Source organism: Piliocolobus tephrosceles, chromosome X (assembly GCF_002776525.5).
Source record: "Piliocolobus tephrosceles isolate RC106 chromosome X, ASM277652v3, whole genome shotgun sequence".
Taxonomy (NCBI): domain Eukaryota; kingdom Metazoa; phylum Chordata; class Mammalia; order Primates; family Cercopithecidae; genus Piliocolobus; species Piliocolobus tephrosceles.
In genome coordinates, this window is record NC_045455.1 from 79,415,630 (window position 1) to 79,438,679 (window position 23,050).

At 42.8% G+C, this 23,050-nt stretch overlaps 1 protein-coding gene across 2 annotated transcripts in view; it reads left to right on the forward strand.

The window, feature by feature from the left end:
- Nucleotides 1–22,604, forward strand: part of SMAD9 (SMAD family member 9) — a 74,720-nt gene extending 52,116 nt beyond the window's left edge. Inside the window, exons 5-7 of one of the 2 annotated variants that reach the window (XM_023208829.2) lie at nt 188–409; nt 13,736–13,992; nt 18,599–22,604. In XM_023208829.2, the coding sequence (XP_023064597.1) occupies nt 188–409; nt 13,736–13,992; nt 18,599–18,742 (623 nt within the window). In that variant the 3' untranslated portion in view covers nt 18,743–22,604. The remainder of the gene's footprint in view (nt 1–187; nt 410–13,735; nt 13,993–18,598) is intronic. The other variant, XM_023208830.2, reaches the window with a different exon arrangement.
- Nucleotides 22,605–23,050: the final 446 nt, after the last annotated feature.

Below are 23,050 nucleotides of genomic sequence, written 5' to 3' on the forward strand. Positions count from 1 at the left end.
AGTGAAAGGAGCCAGCCCCAAGCAGCTCCCATGAGAGCTACAGGTTCTGAAAGATTGCAGAGTGGCATGCTTGGTCTTGCAGCCGACTTTCTGGTGAAAAGTGTTAACTAAGTTTCCTGGTGGAATCACGAACTACACAGCCCAGGTATGACAGTCGCCATGTGCTCTCTGGTTTGTTTTCTTCCAGACTTTCGGCCAGTTTGTTACGAGGAACCCCAGCACTGGTGCTCGGTCGCCTACTACGAACTGAACAACCGAGTTGGGGAGACATTCCAGGCTTCCTCCCGAAGTGTGCTCATAGATGGGTTCACCGACCCTTCAAATAACAGGAACAGATTCTGTCTTGGACTTCTTTCTAATGTAAACAGAAACTCAACGATAGAAAATACCAGGAGACATATAGGAAAGGGTAAGAGCAAAGATGCCATTCCTTTAGTCGTCTAGCCGAAGTGTAGATGGTCATGTGTGCAGAAGTGCACGTGACCACCCTCACATATTGGTCATATGCCCCTGTGGAAGGACCCCGGGGCTGGTGAGCTCCACGATAGCTCTGACATTTCCACTTGGGGAAAGCACATGGGTCGCCAGGATCTTAGTCTCTGCCTCTAACGTCATCATGCCACCTTCTAGGGGTGGCGTGGACCGGGGATTGTGAAGACAAGCAAGATGATAGATATGAAGAAAGCCAGATGAAATTATTGAATAGAAGTATTATGCATTATTTTTCATTTGCCTAAAATGTGCAAACTAGGATCATTTCTGAAGAACAGGAATTCTGACTAGATGATTATTTGTATCAGGTAAAGTTCCCTTTGGAGACTTAGCACCTGGGTAGTTAGAAAGAATGACTGATGTATGTCTGGAAGCCTTTGGCATGTGATTGAGGCTCTCCTGTGTGCAAGTGTACAGCAGCTGATGAGGTACAAGTCATACTGGTGTCTGTTCTGACCTGTGATGCTTTTGAAGCCCATCTCATTGGTCTGAATGATGGTAGCAAATCCCAGCTGAGTGTGTGGTCTGGCTGAGGATCTTTAAATTATTTTCTATTATATTGGAATAGTTGGTATCTTCAAGTGATACCATGGAGTCACAGATGTCAAGAACCTTCTTCAGTCATTTGACCTTTTCTCTCTCCATCCAGCACTTAAACCACCTTGGGAAGGGAGCCTGAGCCTTTTCTTCGAAATTTCCAGGGGAGATTCATTGTTCCATTTGGTGGTGCTTTCTAATATTCTTCCTAACATGCCTTCAAAATGTCTCCTGCTGGAGTAAACCTAAAAGCCATTGTTTGGAAACAGGCTGAAATCATTCATTGATGTTGACTGTTAATGGAGACAGTTACTTTATGTTATTTATATTCCGTCTCCATAGTGGCTTTGAGACAACTTACGAGAAACCACTGCAGTGAAATGATACATGAAAAATAGAAAATCAGAAGCACAGGGTTGAGGGAAGGGGAGAAGAATCCAGATGTTGCAGATACGGTATCCATAAGGGTTAACATTGTTAACCAAACTAAGCAGGGTCGGGTCTGGTTAGTACTTGAATGGGAGAATGCCTGACCTCGTGGGAATGCAGCCCAATAGGTCTTAGCCTTATTTTACCTAACCCCTGTTCAGGATGGAGTTGCTCTGGTTCAGACATCTCTGACACAGAGAGCTGGAGAAGGTGGTGGTGGTTTTGCTCTAGATTTCCTGACAGGGAGAGAAGAAATGAAAACCTCACTCTGGAATGTAATTTTTATCCCAAAGTGGGAAAATAACCATACCTCAAAGGAAATAATCTTTGAATTAATTCCTAAACAAGTTTCTTGAGCATGGCTTTACTTTCAAATGATTTTTAGAAGAACCTTCAGTGAACTCTCAAGGCAAAACATTAACACATAACATTGTGAAGCAGTTTACTGAGGAGCTTTGCAGGTTGGTCTGTGTCTTCAGTTTCTGCTGGTGCCAGTGGATCCAAAGACAGGATTCAAATATTAAAGGAGTGCTGAATGTGTTCTAGGAGCCTGTCTGCAAGTCGCTTCTTCAAGGTGCTCCTGCTAGGACATGGAGAAGAAGTCTATGGTAGTCTGTTTCGTTGCTGTAAAGGTATATCTGAGACTGGGTAATTTATAAAGAGGCTGGGCATGGTGGCTTATGCCTGTAATCCCAGCCGTTTGGGAGGCGGAGGTGGGCAGATCACAGGAGTTCGAGACCAGCCTGCCCAACATGGTGAAACCCCGTCTCTACTAAAAATACAAAATTAGCCAGGTGTGGTGGCGCATGCCTGTAATCCCAGCTGCTAAGAGGCTGAGTCAGGAGAATTGCTTGAACCTGCGAGACGGAGGTTGCAGTGAGCTGAGATCGTGCCATTGCACTCCAGCCTGGGCAACAAGAGCAAAACTCCATCTCAAAAAAATAAACGAAAAAAGAAAAGAGGTTTATCTGGCCCATGGGTCTGCAGGCTGTACTGCAGCACATGTGCTGGCATGTGCTTCTAGGGAGGACTTTAGGAAGCTTCTAATTGTTGTGTAAGGCAAAGGAGACCCTGTGTGTCACCTTTGAAGAGACAGAAAGAGAGAGAAGGGAGGGAGGTGCTGGGCCCTTTTTAACAAACCGATCTGGCAGGAACTAATAGAGTGAGAATTCACTCATTACCTCAAGGCACCAAGCAGATCATGAGAGATCCTTCTGGGTGACCCAGACACCTCCCATCAAGCCCCACCTCCAATATTGAGAATCAGATTTCGATGTCAGATTTGGAGGAGTCAGATATCCCAATTATATCAGTAGCTCCTGTGTTGTTGACTGAGAGCTCATCTTTAGGGTTAAGAAGCCACATGAACAAGAGCCGGGACTGATGACCTGTTCCACTAACCGGAGCACCTGGTAGTGCTCCCCTCGATGCAAGGGTACTCACTGTCACGTGCTCCGAAGGCAAAGTTGCAGTTTTCTCAGAGCTGCTTAGGAATTACTCCAATGTGGAAAAACAAAAAAAAAAAAATGTTTTTTTAGACATGCCACAAGCCTTGTTGCCAAGGCTGGCAAGGCAGAAAAAAGCATGGCAGAAAAAAGTGTTGGCTTGGGAGATTTTAAAGCAAGGGCAGTCGGTCTTCTGTGACATCACAGGATTCTCTCTCAGATGCTGCCATGGGTTATCTGGGTTCTGAGCAGCATGGCTTCCGGGAGCACCGGCCTGAAAAAGTGAGCTGCAAAATGCATTCCTAGGCTAGCAAATGAGTTAACTTGCCCTGTGGAGTTAATTAGCAGACGTTAGATTTTAGTGATATGCATTCATCTCACAAATACTTAGCACCGACTCTCAGCCAGACTGGACACTAGGGATGCAACAGTGGAAAAAAGACAATGCCCAGACTTCCTGGATTACTTGCTGCTGGGGAAAGACAGACACGAAATACAACATACAGTATGTCCAATAGAAAAACACAAAGCAGGGGAAGAGAATGGAGACTTTAAACCAGCGTAACCAGGGAAGGCCTTCCTGAAAAAGTGACGTTTGAGCAGATGTTACCGGAAAGGTGTCCCGATCCAGACCCCAAGAGAAGATTCTTGGAACTCACACAAGGAATTTGGGGTGAGTCCATAGAGTAAACTGAAAGCAAGTTGATTAGAGAAGTAGAGAAGCAAAAGAACGGCTGCTCCACAGGCAGAGCAGCGGCATGGGCTGCTCGGCTGACAGTACAGTTATTTCTTGATTATATGCTAAACAAAGGGTGGATTTTTTCATGAGTTTTCTGGGAAAGGGGTGATTTCTTGGAGCTGAGGGTTCATTTCCTTTTTGGACCATATAGGGTAACCTCCGGGCATGGCCATGGCATCTAAACTGTCATGGTGCTGCTGGGAGTGTCTTTTAGCATGCTGATGCATTATAATTACCATATAATGAGCAGTGAGGATGACCAGAGGTCACTTTCTCTTTTTTTTTTTTTTCTTTTTTTTTGAGACAAAGTCTTGCTGTATTACCCAGGCTGGAGTGCAATGGCACTATCTTGGCTCACTACAACCTCTGCCTCCCAGATTCAAGCGATTCTCCTGCCCCAGCCTCCCAAGTAGCTGGGATTACAGGCGCGCACCACCATACCCAGCTAATTTTTTGTATTTTTTAGTAGAGACAGGGTTTCACCATGTTGGCCAGGCTGGTCTTGAAATCCTGACCTCAGGTGATCCACCTGTCTCGGCCTCCCAAAATGCGGGGATTACAGGTGTGAGCCACTGCACCTGGCCTACCAGAGGTGACTTTCATGCCATCTTGGTCTGGGTGGGTTTTGGCTGGTTTATTTGTGGCACTCTGTTTCACGAGCAGAGTCTTTGCGACCTGTATCTTGTGCCAACCTCCTGTGTCATCCTGTGACTCAGAATGCCCAACATTCTGGGAATGCAGCCCAGTAGGTCTCTGCCTTATTTTAACCCTGCCCGTAGTCAAGATGGAGTTGCTCTGGTTCAAATGGCTGTGACACAGAGAGCCAAGAAGTCAGTGTTTGTGGAGCCTGAACCAGTCTTTCAGGTTAAATTTTAGAGCTCCCTGGCTGGGTGAGGGTCCGTTCAAATTGTTGTGGGGCCTTCAAATTTTATTTTTGGTTTACAACATGATCTGACTTTATACTTCGAAAAGATTGCCTGGCTGTTCTATTGAGATTAATTAGACTGTGATGGGCAAGGATAGAAGATACATATATATATATTTTTTTGAGATAGGCGTCTTGCTCTGTCACCCAGGCTGGAGTGCAGTGAAATAATCTCAGCTTACTGCAACCTCCGCCTCCAGGGTTCAAGCGCTTCTCCTGTCTCAGCCTCCCGAGTAACTGAGATTACAGGCACGTACCACCACACCCAGCTAATTTTTGTATTTTTAGTAGCGACAGCGTTTCTCCATGGTGGCCAGGTTGGTCTCGAACTCCTGACCTCAAGTGATCCCCTGCCTCAGCCTCCCAAAGTGCTGGGATTACAGGTGTAAGCCACCGCATCTGGCCTGAATATATCATTTTAAAAAATTCTTTTTAGTGACTGGACATGGTGGCTCACGCCTGTAATCCCAGCACTTTGGGAGGCCAAGGCAGGCAGGTCACCTGAGGTCGGAAGTTGAACCAGCCTGGCCAACATAGTGAAACTGTCTCTACTGAAAACACAAAAAGTTAGCTGGGTGTGGTGGTGGGTGCCTATAATCCCAGCTAATCGGGAGGCTGAGGCAGAAGAATCACTTGAACCCAGGAGGTGGAGGTTGCAGTGAGCCGAGGTCGTGCTATTGCACTCCAGCCCGGGCGACAGTGTGAGACTCCATCTCAAAAAAAAAAAAAATTCTTTTTATTATAGTTAATGATGAGCCATTCCCCTACCCAGTAGATATAAATTAGCCTTCACACCACTTCTGGCTTGTATTCCTTGTGACTTAAATTAGCTAAGATGGCTGGCCCTGCTAGAGGAAGGTCATGTTGCCATCCTATCAGCAGTGCGTGCATTTTGAGTTTTGTTTTCTCTGGTGGTGATGATGGGTGCTGATTTACCCCACTTATCGTCTAATGGGTATGTCCCTGAGGTAGAGGGGCTGGTAGAAAGCATTTATTTGTAGCCATGCAGCAGTTAACTGGTACAAAGGGATTGAGCCTATGACTTTGACCTCACTAGCAAGATGCTTTAAATAACTACTAACAGTTAGCACTAGCATACCAAAAGCTACCACTTAGATGTCAAAGGCAATACCTTGAGCAGCCTGGAACATCGCATTCCAGTGTGGGACCTATCCATATTCTTCCTTAGAAACTAGGCAGACCACTGGCACTCTCTCCAGTGACATACCAAATAATAATAATATGATGATAGCTACCCCCATTGATTACCTAATATGTAAGAGACACGCTGGCATGCACTTACATGTATCATTTCTAATCCTTATAGTAACTGTACAAGTTAGGTGTATCAGTCCCATTTTACAGATGAGACAGCTAAACCTCTGAGAGTTCAGTAGCTTACACATGGTCACCCAGGTGATGCCAGGGACTCGCACCCATGAGGACTCAGGCCCAGTTGCTCCCCTCTGCTAGAGGGGACTGACCCTCCTGCCCTTTTATCTTGGCGCCCCTCATAGTGGCTTGTAGAATTGAATCTTTCAGTATGGAGTGAAAATGCCTATCATATGCCACAATCCTTGTGTGCCATGATCACCTCTGCAATGTCGAAAGAAGGCCAAAATAATAATAAAGTGCTGGAATTTTACAATATTTTACTTTTAAAAGGTAAATCAGAGGCTTTATGTTCTTTTTTACAAAAATATTGTGCGAGAAGGAGAGTACTACACAGAAATTTTACATAGAGCTCACGGCTACCTCTGTGGAGGATTGTAAGGATCTTTCCAGTAAAAGGACAGAGAACCACTGACATATAATACTGGTATGACTGATACGTGAGAGCGCAAAAGAAAGCAAAGGGCGAGTTCCTGATGATGTGGGAATGATGTAATAGTCAATCTAGATAATTAGAGGATACTGTGTGCCTGTTTTTTTAGACTGGCTTTTAAGATGGCCTTGATTTCCAAATAATTATGCAAACCACAGCTTTGAGTTGACTGCACGAACATAGAACTTGAGGTAGGATTATATTTCTTGGAAATTCATGACTTAATATAATCGTAATCAATAGTACAACATTTTTGAGCACTGACAATTTCTGCTGTAATTGAAGTTAGCTCTGGTAACCTTCACAATGAGCCTGTGCTGGGTTCTTGGTATGCGAGGACACTTTGAGCAAGACTGGCCCATTTCTCTTTTGCAGATCTCCCTTTGTGGGAGAAAAAAATGATAACCATTAACCCTGGTTATTGAACTTTTGGAGATCAAGCATATCCTGAAAGTATTTATCACATATTCCAAATCATTGGATTGTTTTCGGAATTGGATTTTTAAAATCACTTTATGAATCTTTATTTTCTTGTATATCTCAAATTCTGTAGAATTCTAGTAATTCTTCTTGTTTTATGAAAGGAATTTCTCTGACATAGGGGTTTCCTTGCAGAGGTGTTACCGGAAAGTGGTCCTGACCCAGACCCCAAAAGAGGGTTCTTGGATCTCTCACAAGAAATAATTTGAGGCGAATCCATAGAGTAAAGTGAAGGCAAGTTTATTAAGAAAGGAAACGAATAAAGAATGGCTACTCCAAGGACAGAGCAGCCACGAGGGCTGCTGGTTGCCCATTTTTATGGTTATTTCTTTTTTTTTTTCTTTCTTTTTTTTTTGAGACAGAGTTTCCGTCTTGTTGCCCAGGCTGGAATGAAATGGCAAGATCTTGGCTCACCTCAGCCTTCACCTCCCAGGTTCAAGAGATTCTCATGGAGGGGGAGGGATTGCATTGGGAGTTATACCTGATGTAAATGACAAGTTAATGGGTGCTGACGAGTTGATGGGAGCAGCACATCAACATGGCACAAGTATACATAGGTAACAAACCTGCACGTTATGCACGTGTACCCTAGAACTTAAAGTATAATAATTTAAAAAAAAAAGATTCTCATGCCTCAGCCTCCTGAGTAGCTGGGATTGCAGTCATGTGCCACCACACCCTGCTAATTTTGTATTTTTAGTAGAGATGGGGTTTCTGCATGTTGCTCCGGCTGGTCTCAAACTCCTGACCTCAGGCGATCCGCCCGCCTCGGCTTCCCAAAGTGTTGCGATTACAGGCGTGAGCCACCACGCCAGCTGGTTATTTCTTGATTATATGCTAAACAATGGGTAAATTATTCATGCCTCCCCTTTTTAGACCATCTAGGGTAACTTCCTATATGGTCGCCATGGCATTCATAAATTGTCATGGCGCTGGTGGGAGTGTAGTAGTGAGAATGACCAGTGGTCACTGTCATCTCCATCTTGGTTTGGGCCAGCTTCTTTATTGCAGCCTGTTTCATCAGCAAGGTCTTTATGACCTGTATCTTGTGCCAACCTCCTATCTCATCCTATGATTTAGAATGCCTGTCTGTCTGGGAATGCAGCCCAGTAGGTCTTAGCTTATTTTACCCAGCTTCTACTCAAGACGGAGTCACTCTGGTTGAAACGCCTTGGGCAGAGGCTTCTACTCAAGACGGAGTCACTCTGGTTGAAACGCCTTGGGCCGAGGGTCTGCATGTCCAGGTGGAATTTGGGTTGCCTCCTTTCCCAATGGATTTCATTTCCCTGTCTCAAAATGGTCCTTTTGTTCTGCCTCTGAATACGTGTAAGGCTTCTCATGTTAAAAAAAAGCAAATCCTAAAAAAGCATTTTAACATAGGATGCGGTGTCACACTGTTACAGTCATTAAACTTGATGTTGCAGAATACTTAATATCCTGAGAAAATATTCACAAGATATTACTAACTGAAAACAAGTTTTAAAACATCCTGTAGAGTATGATCCCAATTTTCTTCTTAAAAATGCACATGGCTGAGCACAGTGGCTCACACCTGTAATCCCAGCACTTCGGGAGGTCGAGGTGGGTGGATTGCTTGAGCCTAGGAGTTTACGACCAGGTGGGCAACATGGTGAGACCCTGTCTCTACAAAAACGTTAGCTGAGTGCGGCGGTATGCATCTATAGCCCCGAGTCAGGAGGCTGTCTCAAAAACACATAAAAAAGACTGAAAGGTATATAATAGATATTAGCTTTGATTATTTATGGGCTGTGGATTTGTGGCTGATTTTTCTGTCTGTATTTTCTAAATTTTCTATAGTGGGCTTTCTCTATCCTGTGAGGATGGGGTGCGCATGGTGTGTAAGGATGCTCTGGAAGGCAGCAGCAGTGGTAAGGGAGACACGTCACAGTGCAGCCCAGGCAGAGTGGCCGCGTGTTTGAGTGGCAGTGATGGAACATGCCGTGTAGTGCAGTTGGACCCAAACAAGCTGTTCATCTTGTTGTGCCAAGAGACTCAGTCCTCAGGGACAGTCTTAGAGGACCAGCCTTGCTGTCAGCCCAGTGATGACTTTGTGTGAGTTAGGAAAAGGTGCCTCTTCCTCAAGAGAAACTACTGCCATCTGCTGGGAAAGGATTGTAATAATTACACAAAGCTCTGAAGATCGATCAGGAGGCAAGCCCTGGGTTGCAGTGGTTGTGCAGTGCACAACGGTAGGCACAGTCCTGTGGCGGACCTGCCTCCATCCTGTAACCTAGGCCTTGGTGTGCATCTGGAAATCTGTATTTTTATATTATTAGTATTTTTTTACGACCCATTAAAACTTTTTTTATTGTGGGAAATTTGAAATAGGAAAACAGAGGAATACAATGAGTCTTCATCTTACTGTCTCCAGCTTCAATAAAGATTCACATTCTGTGCCATTCTTTTTCATCTATCGCTCGACAGTATTTTTGCTGGAATATGTTAGAGCAAATCTCAGGCTTCATATCCTTTTTCCCATCTATTGGAGTTTGTATCTAACTATGTAAGAAATTTTTAAAAATACAATTATTACACTCAGAAATATATATATTTTCTTAAAGCTCCTAAAATAGCTGTGCAGAAGAAAAGGCAACAAAGGCAAGGGAAAGATTAATTACAAACTCAAGAGGAGGTGTTGTGCCTGTGCTGGGACGTTTAGGTTTCATCCTAAGAGTTGAGGAGAGGCTTCGGCATTCTCTGTGCAGGACACTCTACCTTTTCTGGTGATCTTTTTGCCTCCCTCCTGGTGAGGACGGTATCCCTGCACCTGCCTTCCACTTTGGGACACTGACTTCCTCCTCTGTTAGTAGATTCCAGAGATGGGCGCACTCTCACCAGCCTGCCCAGCCTACCCTCTTCCCAGTCATTTCCTGTCATTCAAGACAACGGAAGAGGATTAAAAGGGGACACCCTTTTGAAGTTCGACCCAGCAGACCCAAATTAAACCCAAGGTTCTTCTGGTCCTCATGAACCATAACACATGACTCCACACTCCCTGATCTCATAAAAAGTGGGTGGCAGTCACACTCAAGTGAGAGGTTCAGATAAAGAAAGACACAGCCTTTAAAGAAAGACACAGCCCAAGCACATACGTAGTTGAAGATGTGGGTGGAACTTGCTTGAGGGCCGCATTGCCAGGGTTCTCTTTATGATCTCAGGCAGTACTTCTTTTGGGGCATTTATTCCTTATTGCTAGGAGTTAGAACAGACTGCAGGATTGTGACATTAGCTTTTCCTTCCAGAAGCTTCTAATGCTTCTTAATTACAATGAACATATTAATGGCATATTTGATGGCAACAATAATAGGTATGATGTCTCTTTTAAGCATTTCATACAAGAACTGTCAGAATGTAGGCTGCAGTAAAATCTGGACATGTTCATGCTTTTCCTGTACCATTTTAAAGGAATATCACTGGCTGGGTGTGGTGGCTCATGCCTGTAATCCCAGCACTTTGGGATGCCGAGGAAGGCGGATCACGTGAGGTCAGGAGTTCGAGACCAGCCTGCCCAACATGGCAAAACCCCATCTCTACTAAAAATACAAAAAATTAGCCAGGCGTGGTGGCAGGTGCCTGTAATCCCAGCTAATCAGGAGGCTGAGGCAGGAGAATCGCTTGAACCCGGGAGGCAGAGGTTGCAATGAGCTGCGATCACGCCACTGCACTCCAGCCTGGGTGACAACAGGGTAACTCCATCTCAAAAAAAAAAAAAAAGTGCAGGTCACCCAGCCTCACCCTGGACCTGCTGAAGTAGTGATCTGTTTTAATAAGCCCTGCAAGTGGTCTTACTGCAAGCTAAGGTTTAAGAACCACTGTTCTACTCTGTGGTGATCTTGAATCTGACACGAGCGTTTAAAGCTACTATTTTGGCCTACCAGATGGATGCAAATAACATCTAACATCGTTGGCCTACTTGACTCCTCCTCAAATGCTGATGTCTCTAGCCAGAATCTGGCCTCCTTCACCCTCCACCCTTTTCTGGTGTTTCTGGGAGGGCTCCGCGTGCTTGTGCCATTGGCTCTGCTCTTCTCTCTCAGGGTGCTGGATGACTGCCTACCTGCCCAGGCTCTTCTCTGCATTGGTAGCTTTGCCATAGTGGACTGTGGTTGCAGATGACCTGAACATGATTGAAAACCAACCCCCAAAGACCAGACTTATATAACAAAAAAATCGTATTTATCTTATGTAATAGGTTTTGAGAGGATTATATATTTGAAGGTCATTCAATTCACATATCGACTAAATCCTTAGCAGCTCCACTCTGGCTCCTTTACCTGCTTTCTCTCTTGATAAAACCTCTGCCCACCCCCACAAGGCAGGCCTTTCCTCTTTGGAGCCCGCAGGGGTGGTTGTAGGAGGCGGTGTTTGCATTTTGCCCCAGCCTGGGGTTCTCTTTATGATCGTGAGGGTCCAGCCAAGTAGCTCTCCCAGCCAGTTAGGACCATCCTTCTGCCCCCTGGCACCACCGCCTAGGCCCTGGGGTTAGGGCCCAAGGCCATTCAGGAGAGTAGGTAACAGTGATGAGATAGAGGAGGGAGAGGAAGGCTGAGGGAAGCGGAGAAGGGGAGCCAGTTTCTGGCTGAGGAAGAGGAGAGGCAGTGACAGGACAGTCGTGGCCTGGATATCCAGGGCTGTGCTTTAGCTGTGCGACCCTGGCTCAGTTGCTTCAGAATGATGTGGTTGGGATACATACTACTCAAAATCGTTCTTTTCTAAAATTGTATTAAGGGAAAAGGAAACAATAAATATGGTGGGATGTAATCACATATAATGCAGAACTGCGTCAAGTGCTACTTAGGACCTGACAAACTCCCAGCGGCTACATCAGTAACGTTTCCTATGTTCTAAGTTACGTACACGGGGCCCTGAACAGCCCTGGAAGCTGTAAGTTCTGTTCTTTAAAACTTTCACAATTTCATTTTGAGGAGACCCCAAATATATAAGTATATTCTGGATTGTTTCTACAAACACCTTTTAACTGCAGTGATCATATGTATAATCACATTGACTTCTAGTGCTGGAGACTTTTTTTCCCCATCAAAAGTTGGAGTAAAATTGTTCTGATGTTTAATATTCCCTAGACTAGAATTTCTTCATTTTTTTCTAACATCAGTCCCTTGCTATACATTTATATTACATCTCAAACCCAGACATTTAGAGGGAAAGAATCAACTAAAATCTAATTTGGAATGGAAATTAGCATGAGCAGCAACATTCTCAGGATGCTTTTCTTTCTTTCTTTTTTTTTTTTTTGAGGTGGACTCTCCCTCAGTCACCCAGTCTGGAGTGCAGTAGTGCCATGATCTCGGCTCACTGCAGCAGCCTCCGCCTCTCAAGTAGCTGGGATTACAAGCGTGTGTCACCACGTCCAGCTAATTTTTGTATTTTTTAGTAGAGACATGGTTTCACCATGTTGGCCAGGCTAGACTCGAGCTCCTGATCTCAAGTGATTCACCTACCTTGACCTCCTAAAGTGCTGGGATTGCAGGTGTGAGCGCCTAGCCTCAGGATCCTCTTTTGAACTTTAATTCCAAGAATATTAGATGAAGTGATATAGGCTATATTTTGCTTATGAGTTTTTATATTACCGTATCTGAAAATGTGGTAGAAATTTCACTGTTCACAAATAAAAAATAGACATTATTTATATGATTTATATTAGTGGATGACAAACTTAAATGAAATAGGTCTCTGAGGTATTTGTTAAGAGAAACAGATGTATAAGTGTTGGTAAATTTTTTAAGCGTCATTTATTGTCTCCACTGAAGTGGGTTTAATATGTGCACTTAAGTAACATTTTCATGATATTAACTGTGTCCAGTTTTAAATTTTAAAATTTGTAGGCTGGGCACAGTGGCTCATGCCCTGTGATCCCAGCACTTTGGGAGGCCGAGGCAGGTGGATTACTTGAGGTCGGGAGTTTGAGACCAGCCTGGCCAACATGGTGAAACCCCGTCTCTACTAAAACACAAAAATTAGCCAGCCGTGGTGGCGGGCACCTGTAATCCCAGCTACTTGGGAGGCTGAGGCAGGACAATCACCTGAACCCAGGAGGCAGAAGTGGCAGTGAGCTGAAATCGTGCCACTGCACTCCAGCCTGGGTGATGAGTGAGATTCTGTCTCAAAAAAAAAAAAAAAAAAAAAAAAATTAAAATTTGTACATGTACATGAAGGATTATTTGATTTTTTTGCATGATATATTCAGTTCATTTCTAGTATTACAAAACCTTATTTTTGGAACAAATAAACAGGAGTGATGGGAGGAACAGTATATGAGACCTTACTGACTGGTTCTTGGCGCTGATTGTTAACATGGATGGCAATCCACTTTTATTTATTTATTTAATTTTTTTTTTTGCGATGATGTCTTGCTCTGTCACCAGGCTGGAGTTCAGTGGCACTACCTTGGCTCACTGCAACCTCTGCCTCCCAGGTTCAAGCAATTATCCTGCCTCAGCTTCCTGAGTAACTGGGATTACAGGTGCCCATCACTATGCCTGGTTAATTTTTGTATTTTTAGTAGAGAAGGGGTTTCACCGGGTTGGCCAGTCTGGTCTTGAACTCCCGACCTCGAATGATCTGCCCGCCTCGGCCTTCCAAAGTGCTGGGGTTACAGGCATGAGCCACTGCACCCGGCTGCAGTCCACTTTTAAATGGATTTATGGAAAAAGCAGAGATTATAATTAAACTAAATGGTGTTTAGGTCACACATCCCATTCATCTGATCAGTGATCTGACAATGAACCTGATGGGAGAGTCACATCTCCTAGGGTTTCAGGAATCAGTGGGAGAGGCACGCTGTGAAAGGGACTGTGAAGGCAGGCTGTGCTTTTGTGTTCCAGGCGTGCACTTGTACTATGTCGGGGGAGAGGTGTATGCTGAGTGTGTGAGTGACAGCAGCATCTTTGTGCAGAGCCGGAACTGCAACTATCAACACGGCTTCCACCCAGCCACCGTCTGCAAGATCCCCAGCGGCTGCAGCCTCAAGGTCTTCAACAACCAGCTCTTCGCTCAGCTCCTGGCCCAGTCAGTTCACCATGGCTTTGAAGTGGTGTATGAACTGACCAAGATGTGTACTATCCGAATGAGTTTTGTTAAGGTAAGGAGTGCTTGCTGTCACATTGTAAAATGTTCAGTGGAAAACAAAACAAAACAAAAAAGCACCCTGACTGATGTGGCAGTTCTGTGGTCAATTCAGATAGACAAAAGCAATTTTTTTTTTTTTTTTTTTTTTGAAGTGGAGTTTCACTCGGTCACACAGGCTGGAGTGCAGTGGCATGATCTTGGCTCACTGCAGCCTCCGCCTCCCGGGTTCAAGCGATTCTTCTACCTCAGCCTCCCAACGAGCTGGGACTACAGGCGTGCATTGCCACGCTTGACTGATACCTGTGTTTTTAGTAGAGACAGGGTTTCACCATATTGGCCAGATTGGTCTTGAACTTCTGGCCTTGTGATCCGCCTGCCTCGGCCTCCCAAAGTGCTGGGATTACAGGTGTGAGCCAGCGCACCCAGCCCAAAAGCAATTTTTTTGAATTCTGTTGTTTTTAGGAGGAGTTCCTCTTTGAGTATAAACTGTTTTGTTTAGCAATTATATGAAAATTCTTACACATTACTTTTGAGGAAAAACAAGTAAGGTGGCTCTCTGTTTTTAATGCAGACGATAAAGTAACAACAGTAATTTTACAGGACTACTGCAACAGAGATTTTTCCATCCTTTGAATTGCCAAGCACTCAGTGAATGTTGGTGAATGTATCTGAATTCAGTAAGATACTCTCCTTACTCTTAGAAAGCATACAGGCACATGGAGGAGATAATATTTATGAATAAGCTACAAAATAGGCAGGACTGGTTCTAATACAAGACAGTAAATTAAGTAGTGTTATAAAGGTATAAACAGTCTGGAATAGAAACATGAGGCGGGTGTGATTAATTCTGAGAGTAGTATATGTTCTGTTGATGAATATTTGTTGAATTGCTCGAATCTTGTTAAGGTTGTTATGAAGGCTGGAGAACCAAGGAAGTTTCTTAGTGGGAAGGAAAAACAACTGGGTTTGTATATGGAAGCAAAAGCCTTCAGTTTCATCACCTGCTATTTTATCTGTTGCAGAGTACTCGCAAATCAGTCTAATATTTCAAAATCTGGGCTTATCAAAGTATCCGGGTATGTGTGACAGTTTTCATACTGCCATGCCTCCATCCAGGGAATCAGCATGGCTTGTTCCAGGCGTTTTTTTCAAAGTAAATTTTATTAGCACTTTAAAATTACCATGACAAATAATTTTTCTACACTCAAATTTTCTTTTTATTGTTTATAATTTTAGTAATTATTTAAAAAGTAAGAACAATAGAGTTTCCAATTTTAAAAAACAGCTGCTTGAAATTATTTCTCTTTCATGGTGACAAAGCAGTTCATTCAAATTTAGTGTTTTAAAAGCATATATTGTAAAGTTAGATTAACAAATAACTTGGAAATCTTTTCAAATGTTCTGTTGCTTTAGAAACGGCAGAGGGCATCATTTGAATCATACAGTTTTTTTTTTCCAGGTCTGTGTTTTTAAAATTAGGATGAAATGCCAATATCTCATAGGTAATTATTTCACTCTAATTAAATATAAGCTTATATAGAAATCTGATTTTCCTGATAACTAGATACATTTCTCAGATAGGCAACATTTAAATTCATAAAGCTACACAATTGACACAGAAGACAAATTGTTCCTAATGCTGCAGGAACTTTTAAAATAAATACATAGTAAATATAACTATAGATCATTTTTTTAAACATTTGAGATGAGCAGCTGTAGCTACCACTGGGCTAATGGATCAGATCTCTTTAAGGTTTCTTTCAGCTCTGATTTTTACTGATTCTAGGACTCATTCAGTCAGTCGACAAATATTTATTGAGCACTTACCATGTGCAGGCCAGGCGTGTGGGACATAGCAATGTTCACTCACAGATCTCTGACCTCAGGGAACCAATATTCTAGGAAGGAGAGACGGATAATAAACAACAGCCATAACACCGAAGAAGGATGGAAAGAGAAAGTCTGGGGCAGGGTGAAGGGAATTGGAGCACGGGGGCAGTGGAGTCATCTGCACATCAGGGTGGGCCTCACTGAAAAGGTGACAGGTCAATAGAGACTGGAAGGAGACATGGAGCTAGGCCCAGGGACCTCTGGAGGAAGAGCAGACGCAGAGGGAAGGGCAAGGCAACAGCATACACCTGGAAATTCTGAAGAGCAGGCAGGCCAGTGTGGCTGGGGCCTAATAAGCAGGGGAAGCGAGATGAGAGCAGCTGCAGGGAACCACAGTGAGGCCTCCTGAGCCACTCCTTGGAGTTTATTGGTGACTCTAAGGAGGTGGCGAGCTTTTGCAGGGATCGGAGCAGAGTATTTTCATGATCTGACTTCTGTTCTTAAAGGATCGCCCTGCCTGCTGTGTGGAGGAGAGATATTACACAGACAAGGTTGCAAGTAGGGAAACCAGTTAGGAGGCTATTGCAATATTCAGGTGAGAGTCGCTCTCACATGGAGGGATCCAGTACAGCTGTGAGAAGTGGAAGGATTCTGAATTGTGAAGGCGGATGAGGCGTGGGGGCGAGAAAAAGAGGAAGATGAAGTTAGTTGCCTTCAATCAAGATGGAGAAGATGCAGGTGTATTGAGATGTCTGTCCACACTCAAGTGGAGTTGCTGAGTAGCCAGTTTGATGTAAGAGTCTGGATTCGGGAAAGAGATTTGGTCTCAAAATACAAATTTGGGAATTGTCAGCAAAGGGACAGTATTTAACTCCCTAAGTCTGGATGAGAACACCAAAGGTTTGAGTTTAAACTGAGAAGGGCCAGGAGTGGTGGCTTATGCCTGTAATCTCAGCAATTTGGGAGGCTAAGGTGGGTGGATTGCTTGAGGTCAGGAGTTCAAGACCAGCCTGGCCATCGTGGCAAAACCGCATCTCGACTAAAAATACAAAAATTAGCCAGGTGTCTTGGCGCATGCCTGTAATCTCAGCTACTTGGGAGGCCGAGGCAGGAGAATCGCTTGAACCTGAGAGGCAGAGGTTGCAGTGAGCCGAGATTGCACTATTGCACTCCAACCTGTGTGACAGCCAGATTCCATCTCAAAAGTAATAATAATAATAATAATAAATAATAGTAAATACAAATAGAGAAGAATGGGGGCTCTAGGACTGAGCCCTGGGACACTTCAGCATTTAAAGATGGGACAGAAGGGACAGAATCAGCAAAGAAAACTGAGAGACCAGCCAGTGAAGTAGTAATAAGACCAAGAAGTGTGGTGCTTTGGAAGCCAAGAAAAGTGCATTGATGAGAGGGTGTTGATGAACTAAATCAAATGCTGCCCACGTAACACAAAAGCTGAGAGCTAATAATTCATTTTTACAACATGAAGGCCTTTTTTGATCTTGACAAGAAAAGTTTTGTTGGCAGCTGTGGTGAAATGATGATCAGAATGGATTGAAGAGAGAATGGAAGGAGACAAATCGAGACAGCCAGTATGGATGACTATTCTGCGGGTTTTTGCCGGAAAGGGAATAAAGACATAGGGCAGTAGCTGGTGGAGGTGGAGAAGTATCTTTAAGATGGAAGATATTTCAGTGTGTTCTTATGTTGACGGGAATGATATAGTGGATGCAAAAGATTGCAGGAGAGAAGGAGAAGATTTGCTGGAATGATGTCTCTGGGAAGGCAGGTCTGAGAGTGCATAAATGGGCGGACCAGCTTATCTGGAAACATAGATAATTAATCTGTGGTAAGAGGTAGAAAGGCCGAGTATGTGGGTGCAGGTCCTGTGGAAACTCTTATTTCTGATGTCTTCATTTTTCTCGTTGAAATACAAAATCCATCAATTGCAGGTATGGACAGGGCAAAAGGGGTTGGAGGTTTTAGTGGGGAGGAGCAGTCACCTGGGAGGGGGACATGAAAGAGGGGACTGGAGGGTAGGTTGTGACTGCCGGGGACATCACAGGTCCACTTGAGGTTCTCAGTAGTGAAAGTAAAATGGGATCAGGCAGCATGGTTGTGTTGAAATCCAAGTTTTAAAAAACTCTACAGAGAATCACTGCTCCCGGTCACAAAACTGATTGACTTGGCTATGATATCCCTTCATTTTGAAATATCTTTTCATTGGTGTATAACATATAGAGAAAAATATGCAAACTATTTTTTAAAAAATTTTTACTGTCTCTGCTTTGAATGGTGATAGAAGGGAAATTGCCAGGTGAACCAGAGAGAGAGAGAGCGCGCGAGCGAGCGAGCGAGCAAGCAAGCTTTGATAATCAGCCCTGGAAAACCAAGAGCGCCTTCCAGTTCTGTCTTTACGACTTTCAGGTCCAGTCACTGGTCTGCAGTAACCAGCAAAACACTGTCCTGGGCATGAAGGGGTGAACAAAAGGTCAAGTTTCTTCCTTTGTGGAAGGGAAAATGATTTTTCAATGCTTCCCATGTGACTGGAGTGCCAGAACCTCTCTAGATCCGAATATTCAGTTGTGAGGGAATGCACTGATTCGGATTCATCTGAAGGCATCTGGTTGGGGCGAGAGTTGACAGGAAGGTAGAGGCCATGTTCTCACCCTCTCAGGTCTCAGGAGCTACCCTGGAGTGTGGGCTCTGCCCCCGCTGAGCTGTGCCTGGGGCTCTGGAGGCTGAGTGTAAGTGTGGCACCATCACTCAGCTCCGTTCTTGTTTTTCAGGGTTGGGGCGCTGAGTATCATCGTCAGGATGTCACCAGCACCCCCTGCTGGATTGAGATTCATCTTCATGGGCCGCTGCAGTGGCTGGACAAAGTTCTGACTCAGATGGGCTCTCCACATAACCCCATTTCTTCAGTGTCTTAACAGTCATGTCTTAAGCTGCATTTCCATAGGATAGAGGCTATTGCAGGGAGTGGCTTGTATCATTTCAGATTTGCAACTAACTGAAGTTTCTAAAAACATGTGTAAATACACAGAATGTATACTGTCCCTATTTTTTTTAATCACCATTTGTTTTGTGCTTTCTAGTTAACCTGATGCCAGTACAGTGCAATTGGAAAAGCGGGCCTTTGGTGCCTGTGCTATAAGCAGCAGATTTCGTGGGAGGAAACAATTGAGAGGCAATATTGTCAATAGTATTTGCAGGGTGTTAGCAGAATAAAAGGCGGCTTTAGTCAGCCGTGTCATTATAAAGCATGTTTTGTGGCCTCACAGAAACACTGAAACTGTTTATACAGCAAAAGTCAGGTATTAGCAGCACTAGAGCAAATATCACTCAGATGAAACAAAGCAGTGAAACCCCTACAATTGAAATGATGTCACTTTTAGTGCTATTGGCAAGAAAAACAAAAAAACAAAAAAAAAAACTTGTACAATGAATTAATGAGATAATCCATAGAAACTTTATTTCTAAGGTTGACATACCTGTAGCTGGGCTCCTGTGCTCATATTCAGTGATATATTTTAAACAAACTGTGATCGGAAAAGAAAAAAAAAAACTGTGAAGCTGAAAGTCATGTTCCCTCAGTCTACCGCTGTAAAAAAACAGAGTCTAATATGGGAAAATAAATACAAAAACAGCATGAAATGCTATTTCCCAAATTACAAGATAAGACCAGAACTTGCTCCAAGAGCCACCCAGGGAGACTCCTGCTTTCCACAGAGGAGACCAGGTGTCCGTTGTCCTGGTTGTTCGTGTCATGCCATCCTGCAAACTTTGAGTCTGCGCAGCATGCCAGAATAGCACGTGTTTCAGTCTTGTGTCAAGAAGCAGGTGAAACCAAAGGTTGGAGAAAAGTGTCACACGTCGACTTACACTACTTTCTCATTTCCCACGTTCCAGTCTCCTGGGAAGGGCACTCTTTTGCCACGTTTTCTTGCCTCTTGGCAAATATTAACTCTTTGCAGATTGCTAAAGCAACAGTAAAGACTTTGAGAAAATCTAGACACATTATTGGATCAATGAGTTATTTAACCTAGTGTCTCTAGTGATTATCTAAAGTCTCATAGCTGGAAATAAATTCCCAAGTAAAGTGATAATAAGTTCATAATCGTCTATAATTTCTGGGGAACAGTGGTACTGAATAATAATATATCTTTTAAAAATATACACAATATTAAAAACATGTTCTTATTTTACTTTAGATGAGGGAGGAAAATCCCCCAAATTTCTAGGTACTTTCATATATATACTTGCCATGCACTAAACACTGCATTGCTTGGAAACATGTTTCACACCCTCTTTAAAAATGTACAATTTAAGATAGCAGTTATGCTTGTAACAGACAGCACTTCAGTAATCCAAGAAGTTTCTTCATTTCTACATTTTATCTCAACTCTTTCTAGCATTAGTGCACATGGTAGTTTTTCTAATTAAATTGTATTCAAGGTAGAAATGATCATGTGAGAAAGATATATGATTGAGCTACTACTGTCACCTCTTATAATGACTAGTGTTATCTAATAGAAACTTGCATACGTACACAATAGAAAACAATTATTACATTTTACATTGAAAAATCTAATATGTGGCTCATGTAGTGTTTAGAAAAATCTGTAGTTTATTGGTTCATCAACTATGTATTGTGCACCTGCCTATAGGTGTCAGGTACAGTGTTAGGTGCTGTAGAATCAAATGTAAATCAGAGACAGCCCCAGCCCTCATGGAGCCGAGAATCTAAGGGTGAATCTGTTTGTACACACATCTTCATGTTTCAGAACTTTTAAAACAAAACAATGCAATCTGTCTTTTGCTTGAAAGAATGTAATTAATTTCTTATCTCTTTGTTTTGAAATTTTTATTTCCTTGCTCTTCTGCAGAGTCAGGTAATGGATTCCTTGTATAAATGCTACTTTTCTTCCATGTCTCAAAGTGGGTTTTGTTCCTCTTCTTGCTTCCCTATTTTCCAATAATTCTCCATCTCCCCTTCTCTTGGAAAAGGCATTAATATGGTGAATCTCATATAGGAACCATTCCATGGGGGAACTTCAACACAGCTTTTGCTCCAGAGATCAAACATAGCTTTCGTGATCTCTCTACCAGCTATCGAACTTATCCTCTGGTAATCTTTTTTTTTTTTTTTTTTTTTGAGACAGAGTCTTGCTCTGTCGCCAGGCCAGAGTGCAGTGGTGTGATCTCGGCTCACTGCAACCTCTGCCTCCCGGGTTTGAGCGATTCTCCTGCCTCAGCCTCCCAAGTAGCTGGGACTTACAGGCGTGGGCTACCACGCCCAGTTAATTTTTGTATTTTTAGTGGAGATGGGGTTTCACCGTGTTAGCCAGAATGGTCTCTATCTCTTGACCTCGTGATCCACCCGCCTCAGCCTCCCAAAGTGCTGGGATTACAGGCCTGAGCCACCGCGCCCGGCCTCCTCTGGTAATCTTACACCTTTACAGAATTAATCTAAACTGGTGGCTCATAAATGACATTAAAAACAAAAAACAATCTGGATGCAGTGGCTTATTCCTGTAGTCCCAGCACTTTGGGAGGCCAAGGTGGGAGGATCACCTGAGCCCAGGACTTTGAGGCTGTAGTGAACTATGATCACACGACTGCATTCTAGCCTGGGTGACAAAGTGACACCCTGCCTCTAAACAAAAATCAAGCAACAAAAAACTTGTATTTCCCCGCAGCTTTGGCAAGCCAGAACACAATACTGCAGTGAACCTGAATTTTCTGTGACAAATAAATTACTAAACTGGCACATGTCATCATCACCAGTCATGTCTCATCAAAAGCCTTTATTAAGATGCTTGTAAAATTTGAAGAATTTAGAAGTGATGAGAAGTTAACCCCTTAGTCATTGTAACAATCATATTTGAATCAGCTTTTTCTTTTGCTACCAAGAGTTTCAAAAAAATGAATGCAGTATTTGATTTCAGGCTTCTAAATGTGCTCATTTAGCACTCATTCCTTGATATAGACAATGAAAGAAAAAGCCGAATAGCATTCTTTCCAGGATAACTATTAAAGCAGACAGCTAAGCCTCTGAACATGAGCACTGCGGTGCATGTTTAAGGTTGCCACGGACAAAGATCACACAACAGAGAACACTGTGGTAACATTTTGGTCTGCTCACAACACCCAGAACATTTATCGGTTTTTGTTGTTGGTTTATTATTTTTCTGTTAAAAAATTGTGAAAAGTTAGTTTTAGCTGGATGATATTTTAATAGTTGCCACTGTTTTGGAACTGTAAAGATGTCACTACTTAACACATACACCTTATATTTTGTTTTGTTTTACACTCAGTATAAATCAGGAAAAGTTAGCCAACCACCTAGCATTTAGAATCCTCTTTTTTATTGTCTTCTGAGGATATGGATGTTCCCATAACAGCAACAAAACAGCAACAAAAACATTTCATAAATATCACTTGATAGACTTTAAGCACCTGCTTAACTTTGAATGCGCCCCAAATATTTAGTGTGTGTGTGTATATATACATATATATATATATATATATATATTCAACAAATAAAGCAAAATATAACATGCATTTCACATTTTGTCTTTCTCTGTTACGATTTTAATAGCAGAACTGTATGACAAGTTTAGGTGATCTTAGCATATGTTAAATTCAAATTAATGTAAAACAGATCAACAACAAAGAAACTTTCTATTTGAGTGAAGTCATGCTTTCTATTATAACTTGGCTTCGGTTATCTATCAAATGCACACTTACACTGTTATCTGATTGTTTATAATAAAGAATACCATACCTGTATGTCTTTTGGCTCATTTTTCCTGTAAACCTCATAGAAGATTCACTGTGTGTGGGTCTGCAGCATCTTAAGTCAATTAATTTTAAACCATTCTATTTTGAAAATGGGATGTTAAATTCCACATGCTATAGAGAAATTAGGTAGTGGTTTTGATTAAACACCTTAGAATAACCATCGTGAAGTATAGATCCTGAAGATACTTCACAGTAACTTCAGAAAGGATATATGTAGAATCTTCTTCTGGATAGTAGCAAATACGTGATATTGCAGTGTATAGGGAAGAATGAGCACTTTTATTATTGTAAACATCTGTACATTGCTACAGATTGCCTAGTAGGTGCTAAAAGGCAACTGGTGAGGGAAAACTAAGATGAAATCCAAAGAAATAGGAACACATCTAAAAATGTAAATTCTTAATTCCTTGCATCTAAATTTCCTTCTAATCTTA